Consider the following 17,347-nt stretch of genomic DNA (forward strand, 5'->3'; position numbering starts at 1 on the left):
GACAACATTTGTCCAGTATGGTTACTAACTATTTTTCATCCCTTATCGACATTCTCCCTCAACCGTCATTCCCATTTGATTACTGGGCATCAAAATTAGACACCTGGCCAGAATTGGCAGAATATGCATTGCAGGAGCTTGCTTGCCCGGCAGCTAGTGTCCTATCAGAAAGAGTATTCAGTGCTGCAGGTTCAATACTAACAGAAAAAAGGACTCGTCTGGCTACCCAAAATGTAGATGATCTAACCTTCATTAAAATGAACCACAACTGGATTTCGAAATCTTTTGCCCCACCTTGCCCGGCTGACACCTAGCTTTCCTATGAAAAGGTCTTGCCTGTGGACTATTCTGAATGACTTTTCCAATCTCGTAATTTGCAGCACCTGATTGTCCAGCATCCGACATGTTAACACCTCCCTAAATGGCCAAAGTCCCCACACGGGGCTGTGGTATCGCCACTTGGCGCCAGCACCCGTGAGAGTACTGTTTGTCTGAAGAGGTGGGTGTGCCCGCTTTTGGTCAACGGCACTGCCACTAGGTCCCTCATAATACAATAAAGTGTCTGGCGGTGGTGGTGTGCACCCAACGTCAGACACACCGTTGTAATATGAGGGGCCCTGGGCCTGTACCGCCGGCCACAAGACAGTCCCCCCCCCCCCCCCAGGTCAAACAGTGCTCTACCACTTGCAAAATTTTCTCTCACAGCTCCACCAATGTTTAGTCTATGCGCTGACATCCTTCAATGCCTGCCACTGACAATACCATTGTATTGACATTTTTCTTATGTTAGGCCTTCGAAGCCTGTCTGTGGTCACTCCTTCCACTAGGCCTCCACTGACCTGTCTACTGCTGCCCGTGTTCCCCTGGAACCAATTTTAAATTGCCTACAGCCCAATTTTTGTTATGTTAGGCCTTCGAAGCCTGTCTGCGGCCCGTTCTTTCCACTATTACTACACTGACCTGGCTACTGCCGCCCGTGTTCCCCTGGAACCAATTTTAAATTGCCTACAGCCAGCCCAATTTATTATGTTAGGGCTTCGAAGCCTGTCTGCGGTCCCTCCTTCCACTAGGCCTCCACTGACCTGTCTACTGCTGCCCGTGTTCCCCTGGAACCAACATCAGAAAATATAAAAATAAGTATTTTGCTTATAAAAAAGAAAATACTGGAGAGATATCAAATGCAGACATTTTAACATTAAAAACAAACACATGCAACAAAAATCTGGTACAGTACTAAAAATGGCCACCAGCTACAATAACTTTCTCCTGCAAGTAGTTAACTGAAAGGTTTTTTCAATTTAAAACACAGATATGGCATCCACCGAGTGTTGTCCTGTCGCGTCTTCTTTATATTATTGCCAAGAAGATGCAAAACAATGAAAATAATAAAATCATTATTTACCAAAAAAATAGAGTAAGTCAAAACCACATTGCAAATAAACATTCATTACAAATAAAGAAGCAGGGCGCGTCCGATGGTGAGTATATACCTAATAAGAATATAATCACCCTCGGACGCGCCCTGCTTCTTTCCGACAGCCTTCCTTCCTAAGAATCAGCCCTTCCGTGGTGTAGAGAGAGGGTTTGTTACACTCCAAGGTGTTCCCCAGGTTGCCTTTCCTGAGCTTCGATCTTCATGCTCTCGTTTAGTAGTTGTCGGAAAGTACGCTGCATTAGGCCTACAAATTGGGTATGGGGTGGAGAGAGATGGTGTGTTACACTCCAAGGTGTTCCCCAGGTTTCCTTGCGATTGCTTCGGTCTTCCGACTCTCGTTTAGTAGTTGTAGAAAACTACACTGCATTAGGCCTACAACATGGGTATAGGGTGGAGAGAGATGGTGTGTTCCACTCCAAGGTGTTCTCCAGGTTGCCTTTCCAGAGCTTCGATCTTAATACTCTCGTTTAGTAGTTGTTGGAAACTACACTGCATTAGGCCTCCAAATTGGCTATGGGGTGGAGAGAGATGGTGTGTTATACTCCAAGGTGTTCTCCAGGTTTCCTCGCCATTGCTTCGATCTTCAGACTCTCGTTTAGTAGTTGTAGAAAACTACACTGCATTAGGCCTACAAAATGGGTATCGGGTGGAGAGAGATGGTGTGTTACACTCCAAGGTGTTCCCCAGGTTTCCTTGCCATTGCTTCGGTCTTCCGACTCTCGTTTAGTAGTTGTAGAAAACTACACTGCATTAGGCCTACAACATGGGTATGGGGTGGAGAGAGATGGTGTGTTCCACTCCAAGGTGTTCTCCAGGTTGCCTTTCCTGAGCTTCTATCTTCAGGCTCTCGTTAAATTGTGGTTAAATGGAACAACTGCATTTGGCGTACTAGTTGGTTTGGGGCCTACTAACAGTGTCTGCCGCTCCTTGCTGTTCTCCTGGTTTCCTGTCCTGAAATTCCGTTTTCAGGCGCTCGTTAAGTAGTTGTTAATGTTAGACTGCATTTGGCCTACTAGTTGGGTTGGGGCCTACTATCGGTGTCTGCCACTCCTTGCTGTTCTCCTCCACTGAACAAAGCTGTGCCGCCTGTTTACTACGGTTGCCAATTTTGAACTGCATTTCGACTACTTACTGATTTGGGCCTACTCTCTGTGTCAGCCTCTCATTCCAGTTGTCCTCCACTGCAATGCCCCCTGGTTATTCCTGTGTTATTATAATTTACGTATACTCATCCATTATCTTTTTTTTTTTTTTTTTTTTTTTTTTTTTGGCTTGTGGTGCCCAACATCTTGCACCACGCATTCTAAGAGGTTTCTGTGGTGTCTTATACTATCGACCACGTATCATTATACTTGCCAGAGTGTTCTGCCTATTTACTCTCTAGCTCACATTAGAGGCCAGAGTTTATCAATTTTGCATTTTGTTTTTAGTGCATCTTTAGCCAGAATTTAGCAGCATTTTTAATTTAACACTTTTTTTCTTGTTTTGTTTTGGTGGTGTTATTGTTGGTGGTGGCTTTTTTTTGAGGGATTCCTTTTTAGGGACTTTAGGGACAGTCTACGTTGAGCGGGGGCGCCATATCGTATCCCAGGGTGCCAACCTCCGCTGTCAGGAAGGGAATTTAGTAGGGATAGGCACATCTATCTTCCCTAGCCCTTTCCCATATATTTGTATTTATATTTTTTCTGGCATTTTTTATACCAGAGTACCCTATTTTCCCGTAGGATCCCTCCTATTGGTCTTTTTGATATTTTTGTCATTTTTTTCTTTTTAATTATTATATTAAAATATATTGTTTTAGGTCTTGCGTTAGTTTTTTGGTTTTTTTCTTATTCCTGTGTTACCAATTTTGAACTGCATTTAGCCAACTTTATTCTTTGGGCCTATATCTGTGTTTCCTCCTCATCCTGCCCATTGCCCAGCCAGTGATAGATGAGTCTGCTGGTACATTGACCCATAACGCAACATTCCCCGTGCACGCTACACAACAACATTGTGACCCTGCTGAAAGTCAGGTTGCTCTTCCCGCATACCATACCACCTTACACGGGGACAAAGAGGAAGGTGCAGATGAAAGTGCAGGTTCCTTCATCAGGTGGGGGGAGGAATACTAGTTGGCGACGTCACTGGCACAGGGCCTCTCATAGTACGCAAAAGTGTTGCTGCCGGTGGGAGGCGCCCCCGCCGTGCAAACACACCGCTGTACTTTGAGGGGCCCTGTGCCAGTGCCAATGCCAACGAGTGGGCCCCCCCTGCTTGCTCAGGTTCACAGCACTTGCAAAGTTGAAATACTTACCTCTCCCTGCTCCACTGCCGTGACGCGGTCCAGATTTCCTGGGCCCACTAATTACTTGAACCAGCCCTACCCACCACAACTTTAGCCAAATGACCCCCAATTTCAAATGCCTTCCAATTATTATAAGGTAAATTACGCTTGACAAGCTTCATTAAGAAGAATGGATGGTTTTGACATTAAAATGGGCACTCTAGGTGTTTTCCTGGCCCCCACTCACTGCCGACTATGCTGCCCCATTGACTTGCATTGGGTTTCGTGTTTCGGTCGATCCCGACTTTACGTCATAATCGGCCGATTTCACTCGACCCGACTTTTGAGATAGTCGGGTTTCGCGAAACCTGGCTCGACTCTAAAAAGGTCAAGGTCGCTCAACTCTAGTTGGAGCATTAAGTATCTCAGTTCAGGACGACCCTTTTAATGACACATGCTTATGATAGGTTACCAGCATCAGAACAGTGGGGGTCCAGGACCTGGCAACCTCACCAATCTGTTCATAACTGGTATCAATGGGAGAAGATCTGTAGTTACCAAAAATTGCCACTACGTAGCGAACAGATGCGTAAAAATGTCTCAAAATTTGTGGGCAATTGTGAAGTTGGCAAACACTAGAAAACTTGCAAGAACTGCTTGATGAATCGGGCTTGTTTTACCATGTTCTGGTGTTTCAGAGAAGATAAGCTTTGGAGATTCGGCTGGGCACCATAGCCGGAGATGAGACTTGGCCGGCTCCACCCCTGGCCGGCTCTTCCCAGCGCCACTGCAGGTAATTGACAGGTTTCTCTCTTGCGTGTACATAGGGAGAGATCTGTCAATCACCTGCAGCTTGATCATGCTCTATAATACCAGAGTCTGGCCGTTGGAGGCATCTACAGATATAACAATGATCTGCTTTTTTCTGCAGTGTATATTTGCTAATTTGCACAAAGACAAGACTGACAGAATTTCCGGTGATCAGCTCGTAGCGGCTCTCCAGTCAGCAGGTAACAGCATGACCTAGATAGACTCGCTCAGTATGCAAGGATTGCAGCAATCGGACATCTCTTATTTAACCCACAGTGAATATATATTTGCTGAAGCTGAAATCTTTACTAAAGCCGCATTACAGGATGGGGATCCCTGCACACTGGCTACAACTAACCGTGCAAACAAAATATGGACTTGATTATGTAATATTTCCACCACGATAAAAAAAATGAATCCTAAATCCTTGACTTATCATTGCCTGAAGAACCTAAAGTTCTTTTGACAAGCCAGGTGGGCACCGTTATGGAGTCATCAGAGTCAGCTGTCGGTGGTCTAACGATATTGGGAGCAGGGCTGCAATCGCACCCGAGCTCTGGAGCCTAAGGGGGCCCAAAAGGAAACCAAAAGTATTAAAGGGTTGTGGTAGTTGGTGGCCCTGTTGGAGATTTGGCATTGCGTTCCACAAGCTTTAGAATTATGCTGATGTCAACTGTCCACTTTTGCAAACAGAGGGGATTTAAAATGTAAGACCCTCATCCTCAAAATGAAGACAATATGGAAACTGCCTTTTGTGGTGATACCGGTAGTAAATGAGCAGTGTTATAGAGGTTTGCTATTGTCACTCACTATATAGAAACGGTGGCACATAGTGCTGCAAGAAAGGAGGAATTAAGGATCACACCCACTTGGCTCCAAAGACTAGATTAACATTCATGAAGGCGGACGTATCTAATTTATGACAAGTTGTTACGCACTTGTCCTAGATCCGGGCCGTTCTCCTCTTCCTCAGGTCAGCTGAACTCTGGTGTACTACATGTCGGGCTTTGCCTGTCATTATCCCATGTGATCATCTACCTAGGCCTTACCTACCAAAACACACACCTGTGTCTTGGTATTCAGACTTTCTGATTACTCGGGAATTCTGTCTGCTACCTGTTCCCAGTCTTCTAGGACCTCTCCTACGTTTAAAACACCAGCGGCTTCCAAGACATCTGGCCGCCTGTGGCTTTCAGGACCTCTGCAACATGTCCGTCTGCAGCTTCAAGAATGTCTCCTGTCCATATGCGGCTTTCAGGACCTCTGCAACATGTCCGCCTGCAGCTTCAAGAATGTCTCCTGTCCATATGCGGCTTCCAGGACATTTGCTACATGTCTGCCTGCAGTGTCCAGGGCGTCTCCTGTCTGCCTTGGCTTCCAGTACCTCTACTACCTGTTCCCAGCCTTCTAGGACCTTTCCTATGTGTCTTCCTGCAGCTTCCAGGGCATCTCCTGTCTGCCTGCGACTTCCAGGATCTGTACTACCTGTCTGCCTGCAGCTTCCAGGGCATCTCCTGTCTGCCTGCAGCTTCCAGGACATCTCCTGTCCGCCTGTGGCTTCCAGTTCCTCTGCTACCTGTTCCCAGTCTCCCGGGATCTCTGCTGCCTGTTTCCCAAGTGCCTGCCTGCTGCACCAACACCCAGACCTTGGGCTTTGTGGGTCCACTTCACGTAGCGGGTCTAACACAAGTGACAGGTCCTCTTAAAGCTTCTTTAAATGTACTGCTTGTGGGACCTCCAGTGATAAGTGCTGACCTATGGAGGAACCTGGCAGCAAGTGATCTTTCCCTCCAGATCCAGGGGAAATTACAACATTCCCAATTGAAATCAATGGGCTGACCATATAATGCACAGACGAGAGTGAGGGATTAACATTGGAGCCTCTTTCTGTGCTATGGCTAATATAAAAGATTCAGTTAAAGGGGACCTCCATCTGTTAATGCAGAGTTCTTTAGGTATCTGAAAATTTTATTTTCTACCAGGCAATTCTTTTGCTTTCTGATATCTAGCGTTTTACACCTAAAAGTGATGTTCTGGGCAGTTTAATGAATGTTGTAAATCAGCAGAAGTACAGAACTTGCTGATTAATGCTTAGACAACATGGGAAGATGCTGATGTGTGCATTCACATGATCACACATATATTTGCAAAGATAAAACAGTTGATGACCCAAATAAAGGGTCAAGTGATTCAAGTATATTCCATTCCTATCCCCCAGGCGGTAAACCTCTGCCCTTTCCTGTCTCATTGTCTTCTTTTACTTGCCCGCCAAAATTTTATTGGCACTGATACATATACAGTGGGGCAAAAAAGTATTTAGTCAGTCAGCAATAGTGCAAGTTCCACCACTTAAAAAGATGAGAGGCGTCTGTAATTTACATCATAGGTAGACCTCAACTATGGGAGACAAACTGAGAATAAAAAATCCAGAAAATCACATTGTCTGTTTTTTTATCATTTTTTTTGCATATTATGGTGGAAAATAAGTATTTGGTCAGAAACAAACAATCAAGATTTCTGGCTCTCACAGACCTGTAACTTCTTCTTTAAGAGTCTCCTCTTTCCTCCACTCATTACCTGTAGTAATGGCACCTGTTTAAACTTGTTATCAGTATAAAAAGACACCTGTGCACACCCTCAAACAGTCTGACTCCAAACTCCACTATGGTGAAGACCAAAGAGCTGTCAAAGGACACCAGAAACAAAATTGTAGCCCTGCACCAGGCTGGGAAGACTGAATCTGCAATAGCCAACCAGCTTGGAGTGAAGAAATCAACAGTGGGAGCAATAATTAGAAAATGGAAGACATACAAGACCACTGATAATCTCCCTCGATCTGGGGCTCCACGCAAAATCCCACCCCGTGGGGTCAGAATGATCACAAGAACGGTGAGCAAAAATCCCAGAACCACGCGGGGGGACCTAGTGAGTGAACTGCAGAGAGCTGGGACCAATGTAACAAGGCCTACCATAAGTAACACACTACACCACCATGGACTCAGATCCTGCAGTGCAAGACGTGTCCCACTGCTTAAGCCAGTACATGTCCGGGCCCGTCTGAAGTTTGCTAGAGAGCATTTGGATGATCCAGAGGAGTTTTGGGAGAATGTCCTATGGTCTGATGAAACCAAACTGGAACTGTTTGGTAGAAACACAACTTGTCGTGTTTGGAGGAAAAAGAATACTGAGTTGCATCCATCAAACACCATACCTACTGTAAAGCATGGTGGTGGAAACATCATGCTTTGGGGCTGTTTCTCTGCAAAGGGGCCAGGACGACTGATCCGGGTACATGAAAGAATGAATGGGGCCATGTATCATGAGATTTTGAGTGCAAACCTCCTTCCATCAGCAAGGGCATTGAAGATGAAACGTGGCTGGGTCTTTCAACATGACAATGATCCAAAGCACACCGCCAGGGCAACAAAGGAGTGGCTTCGTAAGAAGCATTTCAAGGTCCTGGAGTGGCCTAGCCAGTCTCCAGATCTCAACCCTATAGAAAACCTTTGGAGGGAGTTGAAAGTCCGTGTTGCCAAGCGAAAAGCCAAAAACATCACTGCTCTAGAGGAGATCTGCATGGAGGAATGGGCCAACATACCAACAACAGTGTGTGGCAACCTTGTGAAGACTTACAGAAAACGTTTGACCTCTGTCATTGCCAACAAAGGATATATTACAAAGTATTGAGATGAAATTTTGTTTCTGACCAAATACTTATTTTCCACCATAATATGCAAATAAAATGTTAAAAAAAACAGACAATGTGATTTTCTGGATTTTTTTTTTCTCAGTTTGTCTCCCATAGTTGAGGTCTACCTATGATGTAAATTACAGACGCCTCTCATCTTATTAAGTGGTGGAACTTGCACTATTGCTGACTGACTAAATACTTTTTTGCCCCACTGTACATCTCACTTTGTCCAACGTGACAAAGATGTCTTCAAGGGTCAATACTTGGTGTCTATGTATTGGTTCCAATAAAGTTAGGTTATTTGTTGTGAATTCTGCTCTTGGGTTCCCTCCAGTGGTTGTAGGTAGGAATGCAGTTGTCTCTGAGTCACAGTCCTGGCCAGGTGTATCTACTGATTGCAGTTCTGACTGGGATATTTAAAGGGAACCTGTCACCCCGTTTTTTGAGATTGAGCTATAAATACTGTTAAATAGGGCCTGCGCTGTGTGTTCCTATAGTGTATGTAGTGTACCCCGATTCCCCATGTATGCTGAGAAATAACTTACCAAAGTCGCCGTTTTCGCCTGTCAATCAGGCTGGTCAGGTCGGGAGGGCGTGGTGACATCGCTGGTTCTTCCTCAGCTTTACGTTGGTGGCGTAGTGGCGTAGTGGTGAAGACACAGCGCGCGATCTGCGCTGTCATCCCTTTCGTCGGTGGGGGCGGCCATCTTCCTGGGGCCGCGCGTGCGCAGATCGAGTGCTCTGCTGCACGGGGCTTCAGGAAAATGGCCGCGGGATGCCGCGCGTGCGCATTAGAGATCGCGGCGGCCATTTTCCCAAAGCCGAGTTTGCATCTCGGCTTTGGGAAAATGGCCGCCGCGATCTCTAATGCGCACGCGCGGCATCCCGCGGCCATTTTCCTGAAGCCCCGTGCAGCAGAGCACTCGATCTGCGCACGCGCGGCCCCAGGAAGATGGCCGCCCCCACCGACGAAAGGGATGACAGCGCAGATCGCGCGCTGCTTGTTCACCACTACGCCACTACGCCACCAACGTAAAGCTGAGGAAGAACCAGCGATGTCACCACGCCCTCCCGACCTGACCAGCCTGATTGACAGGCGAAAACGGCGACTTTGGTAAGTTATTTCTCAGCATACATGGGGAATCGGGGTACACTACATACACTATAGGAACACACAGCGCAGGCCCTATTTAACAGTATTTATAGCTCAATCTCAAAAAACGGGGTGACAGGTTCCCTTTAAGTGTGCAGGATTCATTAGCCCTTGCCAGTTGTCAATGTTTCTTCTGAAGTGTTGGATCACGTTCTGGCTTCTCCTGCTTAGCTGCCAATTGAGCAAAGATAAGTGTCTGTTTTTTGTTTCTGTGGCACACATGCAGTGTGCCTTATATTCTGTGCTATTCATTTGTTTTTCTCTTGTCCAGCTTAGACTGTGTCAGTGTTTTCTCTGTCTTGTTGGATTCTCTGGAGATGCAGATATACGCTCCACATCTTTAGTTAGATGGTGGAGTTTTTGTATTTTCTACTGTGGATATTTTTGGAAGGATTTTTAATACTGACCGCTTAGTATCCTGTATTATCCTTTCCTATTTAGCTAGTGTGTGCCTTATTTGCTAAACCCTGTTTTCTGCCTACGTGTGTCTTTTCCTCTACTACTCAAAGTCAATATTTGTGGGGGGCTGCCTATTCTTTGGGGTTCTGCTCTGAGGCAAGGTAGAAATTCCTATTTCCATCTATAGGGGTATTTAGTCCTCCGGCTGTGTCGAGGTGTCTAGGTTTTGTTAGGTACACCCCACGGCTACTTCTAGTTGCGGTGATAAGATCAGGGTTTGCGGTCAGTATAGTTACCACCTACTCCAGTGAAAGTTTTCATGCTGCTCCAAGGTCACCTGATCATAACAGTTATTACATGTTGGCATAGCCCTTTTCACTTGGATGACTAGAAGCCGAAAGGAAAGGCTCCGACCGACTGCTGGTAACAGCCATTGCCTCCTTTTACTGGTCATTTTTACCTATCTATGTTTAATCATCTTGTTTTTGTTACTGCTGGAGAAAGTACAACGCCCGGCTAATTCCAGTAGTCCTACTGACAAGGAATTGAGGTTGTGCATGTTCACCTCCGCTCCTCCTGAAGATGGAGCTACAGGGCCACATTCTCAAGATTGCCGGACGTCCCAGTGGTTGGACCTCCAGCGATCATCCGATGGAAAGGGATAGCTTGTTATTTTGGCGATAGTTGGTCATTCTCGCCCAAATCTGTTCTCCACCAGCCACATGTCTGTAGCCGGGAGATGTTGAATTGAGCTTCAAGCTGTGCATGTTCTCCCCCCTCCCGTTCCTTTTATTGTCTCCTATAGCAAAGTTCATCAGTGCCGGGGTTGATATTTTTTTTTTCGTTGATCCTATTCAACTTCTTTTGGTTACAGCCTCTCATTGTTAGGAAAGGCCAGGTGATGCAAGTTTTCCAGCTTTATAAAAACCCAGCCTCCTCTAACCTTGTGCCAAAAAAACAGCAGTCACGGGTTTTTCTAAGCAGCTGTCTAGCACTCTGAAAATGGTGGAAGCCCGCAAAAGAAGGAAAAGTTTATAAGAAGATAGCAAAGTGTTTTCAAGTTGTCTTTTCCTCAGTTCAAAATGTAATTAAGAAATGAGTTACCAGGAACAGTGGAGGTCAAGACAAGGTCAGGAAGACCAAGCAAAATTTCAGTGAGAGCTGCTCATAGGATTGCTAGAGAGGCAAATCAGAACCCCTGCTTGACTACAAAACATCTTCAGAAAGATTTAGCAGACTTTGAAGTTGTTGTACATTGTTCTACTGTTCAGAGACACCTGCACAAATATGGCCTTTATGGAAGAGTCATCAGAAGAAAACCTCTCCTGTCTCCTCACCATAAAATTCAGCGCCAGAAATATGCAAAAGAACATCTAAACGAGCCTGATGCATTTTGGAAACAAGTCCTATGGACCGATGAGGCTAGAATAGAACTCTTTGGCCACAATGATCAAAGGTATGTGTGAAGAAAAAAGGCGCAACATTTCAGGAAAAGAACATGTCACCAACCATTAAGCATGAGGGAGGATCAATCATGCTTTGGGGTTGTGTTGCAGCCAATGGCACGAGGAACATTTCATGGGTTGAGGGAAGAAAGGATTCAATGAAATTTCAACAAATTCTTGATGGCAACATAACACCATCTGTAAAAAGTTGAAGTTGAAAAGAGGATGGCTTCTACAAATGGATCATGATCCTAAACTTACGTCAAAATCCACAATAGACGACCTCAAAAAGGTGCAAACTGAAGGTTTTACAATGGCCCTCACGTTAACAAGGTGTGATACTTTCAAAAAGGGGTGCTACTAAGTACAAACCTCATGCAGGGTGCCCAAACTTTTGCATCTGCCCATTTTTCCTTTTTGTAATTTTTAAAATGTAAAAGATGAAAATATATATATTTTCCCCTAAAATACAAAGGAAATGTGTCATCTTTAACTTTAGGTCTTTTAGCGATCATTTCATCTTTAACTTGCTCAACTGTTCACAAAAATAGTAATTTTTCATCGGGGGTGCCCAAACTTTTACATGCCACTGTAACATACATTTTTCATGCAGTGATGAGCACATTATCTTTCTATCTGATAGGTCTTCCTGCTGATGATTTTTTGGTCCGTTTGGCTCAAGTGAGATATGGAGATCCAGATGGTTTGCTCAGTTATCCTGATTATATTTGCTGCCTCCTGAAACTTCAGAGTCTGACAGGTAAACGTGTGCTAAAAATTAAAAGCTTCGTGATAGAAACGTAATCCTTCGTGGTGCTCCTCCATTCTTACTAATTGCGGATATAAAGGGTGCATCGAGCTCTTGTGCTAGGTTTGAACAGTCATTCTGTGCTGACAGACACCCTTTATAAGCTGTGTCACCCGATTGTAATAGATTGTAATGGTCTTTTTACCCAAGATGGAGGATTATGGCTTGAGGACCTGATTTTCATATGTGTTTTATGGCCCCTTTTTCAACATATTTATGTCTACACTAATCAAATATAATTTGCAAAAACATCTGCCACGAACCTGCCGCGTCTGAATGACGATCTGAATGGTGCCTGCTTAGTTTTATTTTTTTTAATGTGTTCTCATGCTTTTAGTTTTAGACATGTCGCCTTTACTGAAGAGGAAATATTTGGTTCCTCTTCTATTGTATCTCACGTGCTTTCATATGTAATTCTGTTTCTCAATTCCTCATTTCTCATTGTATTGTATGAGCTACATCCTCATATTTCCATTATTGATAGTAAACTGTAAGAGTTTACCATGGCCCCACGCCATGTAAAATGTCGTTTAATATGGCAGATTGATCTGTGGGGGTGGGCACTTCAGCCTTCATAGCCACGCCCCTGCTTAGTCTATTAAAAAGCAAATCTATCACAATTTACATTATCCAGGATATGTGAGGAGGGGGGTCGGTGCAATGATCATTTGGAGGCATATACCAACATCGGGCCTTTCTTGTGTCACGCTGCAGCTATGCAGGTAACTGCAACTTCCACTAGATGGCAACAGAGTGGAAGGATAGAAACAAGTCTGCAAGGGCAGACCTACAGTGCTGCAGCGAAGCTACCACCAGGTGGCAGCAGAATAGTCAAACAAGCCGAGTCAAAACCTAGCCTGTCATGCAGTACAAAGGAAAAAAACAAGCACAGAGTCAGTGGAGAGCCAGATGGTCAATACCAGACAAAGTCAAGGTCAGAGTCAAAGCTGAGTCCAACACAAGGAAATCCAAAAGCAATCAGGAAACCCTAAGACGGGATGGGCAGATAAGGAGGAAGGTCAGAAAGCGCAGCAGAACCAATCAGGATACTCACCCGAGTCAGATACTCACGCCGAAGGCAGAAAATATAACTGACACTGCCTGCAGGATGCAGCGGCGCTAAATAGCAAACCTGAACCCAGAATGAGGCAGAGCAAAGTTAACCCTTGCCATGATCAGCCTAGCAAAAGGGCAGACAAGACTCAAAACCCGGACTGGATAATGACATCTTGTGTGTTTAGGCTCTATAATTGCGGCCAAGGAGCAGCAAAATGGATGAAATTTCAGCATGTTTCCTATGTAGATAGATCACAGATCCCCTCCCCCCTAAATTCAATAGAGAGGGGATAAAATTTGCATCAAGTTACAATTATTACCAATTTTGTTGCAAATTATTTGTGGATTAAGTTTCATTAAATAAAGTTTAAAAACTTTAAAATAAAACACTAAATTTCCCCTGCCTGGCACACGTCTTCGGTGTGCTCGAGTACTATGTTCTAGTCCCCGCAGTTACATGTCTCACTGCTGTTCCACAGACGCAACACATGCAGGGATTGTGTAACAAACAGCAATTCCTGCATGTTTTGCGGCTGTCGAACAGCCACGAGACATGCAACTGCGGGGACTAGAACATAGTATTTGAGCATGCTGGAGATACTGTGTTAGCACCCGAGCATGCTCAGATAACACCTTATCTGAGCACGTTCGCTCATCACCAGTCAGGACTAAATTGCAAAGTTTAGTTAAGGAGCTTTGGTTTCGTTCCAAAATTTAGGAAAACCTGCACCAGCACCTGGCGTGGACCCACCAGGCCTGGGGGAGCCTGGAAAAATATATACTCCACTTGGCACAAATGGAGGCCGGACTTTTTTTTGATACTGCAAATACATCTGAATCCGGCCCTGCTACTAAGATTTGTTTTCTCTATTTTCTATTGCTGCATTAATCAGATTTTTTTTTCATAAAATATATTTTTTTCCTTGCAGAGACACTCGCCTTATTACCGTGGTACGTCTTCTCTTTTCTCTCCTAGTCGAGAAGCCTGGGGATCGTTGTCGGGCTGATTCCATTACACATTTACACTTCTCCCGTTTTTGTTAGTTTAATTGGTGAATTTATTGTAGTTTTCGGCAGTGTCTCCGCTGTAAACGTCCACATTTCGAGTGAGCAGCAGCTGTTCTACCGCTGTTTTTTTTTTTTTTTTTTTTTTTTTAAGCCGCCGTCTCGGCCATAGAACAGAAGGGAACGAAATTCTATCCCCTAGGATGGAAACGCAGGAACTGTTACATCTTGTTTAAGGAATTTGGCACATACAGGTTATATTTTACTGAGAGTAGCAGGCGGTGCTTGAACACTGTTAATTCATCATAACAATGCTGACTATTGTGCTCATGGTACAGATCAGGGCTCAGCTCCCAGTTTGTCTTAATAGACCACATTACATTGCAAAGCCATGATACTACGCCCACTAGCCCCCCATCCAATGTGAAATCCCACCCGGGGGGCTTAAACCTTACGCTATGTGCAAATTGCTGCCTCCTGATCAAAATTTTATGGCGTATTTTGGTACCTTTACTACATTATCTCTGTGCAGGAGTTTAAAGAATTATCCCCCCCCCCCCCCCCAAAAAAAAAAAAAAAGAAACTGGAAAGTGAAAAGTTTGTTAATATGTGGGGTCCGGCCACCACTATGCAAGATGTGGCCGTGTTCTCAAGTGTCCATAGCCCTGGTCTTGTGGTTGGACCCCAGCGATCAGCAAGTTGTCTGCCATCCTGATGATAGGAGATAACTTTTTTTTTTTTTTAATAATCCTGTAAGGGGAATCTGAGAGAAGCATGATGTGGGGCCTGAGAACCTGATTCCAACGATGTATCACTTACTTTACTGCTTGGTGTAGCTTTGATAAAATCACTATTTTTGTTGCCGTAGATGTAGCAGTGCTCTGAATGCTGAGCTGTGTGTAATCCCGCCCACAGTGCTGATTGGCAGCTTCCTGTGTACATTGTCAGCAAGCTGCCAATCAGTGATGGGGGCGGGGTTATACAGCCTGATACGTGACACCTAGTCCTGCAGTGATAACCTCCTGCTGATAAAACACTGATTGTATTGAAACAACAGCAAACTGCTGAGAAAGTGACAAATCCCTGGAATCGGGGTTTCTGTTTACATTATGCTAATCTAGGATTAAATAGCAAGAAACTGCTGACAGATTCCCTTTTAATGATACAATTGTTATCCTTGCAGCAGCCACCACTAAGGCAGAGCTTAATATTTCACTGCGTGCTGTTTTATTATTGCGCTCAGTATATAACCTGTATGCGCAGTGAAGCACAGATCGCTGCCTATAGGTAGTTAATAAAATACTTGCATTTTTTTCCCAAACTGTCGTCAGGTTGGAGGGACATGTCAGTAGTAGGGATCCAGGCGTTACGACATCCACTAATTGCTGAAACAAAAAGGGCAAAAAATGCTCCGCCAAGCGTTGCATTCCTCTAGACGGTCAGATAGACTTTCATGAGCCTTCTTTATCCAATCGTCGGCTCTGCTCCTTCAGTTTGGAGGGTAATGGGGGTCTCAGCACCTGCATATATCAACACATTTGGATCTGTAACTAACTGCTGATTCATTTCTAGAAGTTCAATAAACTAGGATTTTCTTAATTTTCTGCAGAAAAATTCCAGGCTGCCGACCCCTCTGGTTCTGGTGAAGTGACTCTAAACTATCGTCAGGTTTGTATCTGTAAAGAGTTAGTAAAATAAGTGGTGTATTACACGCGAACCTTAACCCATTTTCCCCACGTTGCTGACGTAACTATGCGACCTATATGTATTGTTACACTTTGGTAGTAAAAAGCCTGGGAGGAGGGAGATGAAGCTGCAGGTTCTCTGTGTTTTTATATATGAAGTAGCAACAGAATTGGAAAGATATGATTGACTCCTTTCTAAGAATTGCACGTAATAAACTAGACTATTCAGTCTGACGATGTACAAAATGGTTGGCTTCTTTTGAGCCCGTAGTTTTCATCAAATTTTTTTTTGTGCAATTTTGGCAGATATTGATTCATTTCAAATGGGAAATAAAGAAATGTCTAAAACACATAAATGTGATTCAAGACATCTACATCAGTTTTTTCAGAGCAGAATTTTGGCACATGTAGCCTAGTAAATCTCCCCTATAGTGCTATATACTACATTATTGGAATGTTGACAGAGGGAAGCAACACCGAAGCAAGAGCAGACTATATATATATATATATATATATATATATATATATATATATATATATATATATATATACATATATATATATATAATTTTAATATGTGTTCTCTCAACAGTGGCTGCTGCTGGCCGTGTTCAGCTGATGGGAAAAACTCAGACGAGACAACTTGAAGAATCAATCAGACAGATCTGAGAAGTCTGAATTTGATCTCCATATCCCACCATTGACAAAGTATGGAAGATTACCTTCCAAAGGAGAATTAAAGGGTTTATTCTCATTAAAAATATATATTACCTATCCACAGGTTAGATGATAAATGTTTATGGCTGCTAAGACCCAACTAATCACGAGTTAGAGGGTCGCAATGTCCACTTGTGAATGGAGCAGTACTGAGCATGTGCGACCACCACTCCTCTAGTGGTCGCACATGCTCACAACCACTCAATCCACACAGAGGACTTTGGGAGCCACTCTCTTGTGAACGCTGGGGGTCTAAGTGATCATACCCCCTAGCAATCATTGATTACCTATCCTGTGAAGAGGTGATACCTGACAACCATAAGAAGATGGAAGACCACGGCTTCGGGAGCAATCCTACCTCATAACCTGCATTTCATCCACATTCCCCTATTTATTTTTGTTACATATGTATCTGATTTCATGAACGATCTTCATCACTTTTCTGCAGCTGCCACAAGATGGAATCTGTAAAAAAAAAATCTCCCAATAAATCACGTCTTAATTGTGTCTTTTTTTTTTTAGAAGACAAAGTGACAAAATATTTTTCCACGAGTGTGGCGAGTTTATGCAGAAGCACAATATGGATGTTGCTGGTAATGATGTAAACACTTCTGCGGATTTGTTCACAGGGGAAGGTTAAAAGGAACAGTAAACCAGTGCGCTCATTAGCGGGAGCCAAAACGGAGAAAGAAAACTGCTTCACACGCTGAAAGGATCCACGGAGGTTCCGTCCATGGTTGTAATGCTGAATTCCCGGGAGGAACCGGCAGCTTTCATTACTAATGTTCATCTAGAAATCTGTATTGTGTAACTGGAGCAGTGGCCTCCAGACTGTCGCTCTACAAGTTTAGCAGCATGTCCCCTGCCTGTCAGGGCA

At 44.2% G+C, this 17,347-nt stretch overlaps 1 protein-coding gene across 2 annotated transcripts in view; it reads left to right on the forward strand.

The window, feature by feature from the left end:
* The window catches only part of LOC138661692 (calpain-1 catalytic subunit-like), a 38,746-nt gene extending 21,769 nt beyond the window's left edge, over positions 1-16,977 (forward strand). Inside the window, exons 18-21 of one of the 2 annotated variants that reach the window (XM_069746545.1) lie at positions 4,633-4,711; positions 11,843-11,959; positions 15,678-15,736; positions 16,346-16,977. In XM_069746545.1, the coding sequence (XP_069602646.1) occupies positions 4,633-4,711; positions 11,843-11,959; positions 15,678-15,736; positions 16,346-16,372 (282 nt within the window). In that variant the 3' untranslated portion in view covers positions 16,373-16,977. The remainder of the gene's footprint in view (positions 1-4,632; positions 4,712-11,842; positions 11,960-15,677; positions 15,737-16,345) is intronic. The other variant, XM_069746546.1, reaches the window with a different exon arrangement.
* Positions 16,978-17,347: the final 370 nt, after the last annotated feature.

This window comes from Ranitomeya imitator, chromosome 2, assembly GCF_032444005.1.
Source record: "Ranitomeya imitator isolate aRanImi1 chromosome 2, aRanImi1.pri, whole genome shotgun sequence".
Lineage (NCBI taxonomy): Eukaryota > Metazoa > Chordata > Amphibia > Anura > Dendrobatidae > Ranitomeya > Ranitomeya imitator.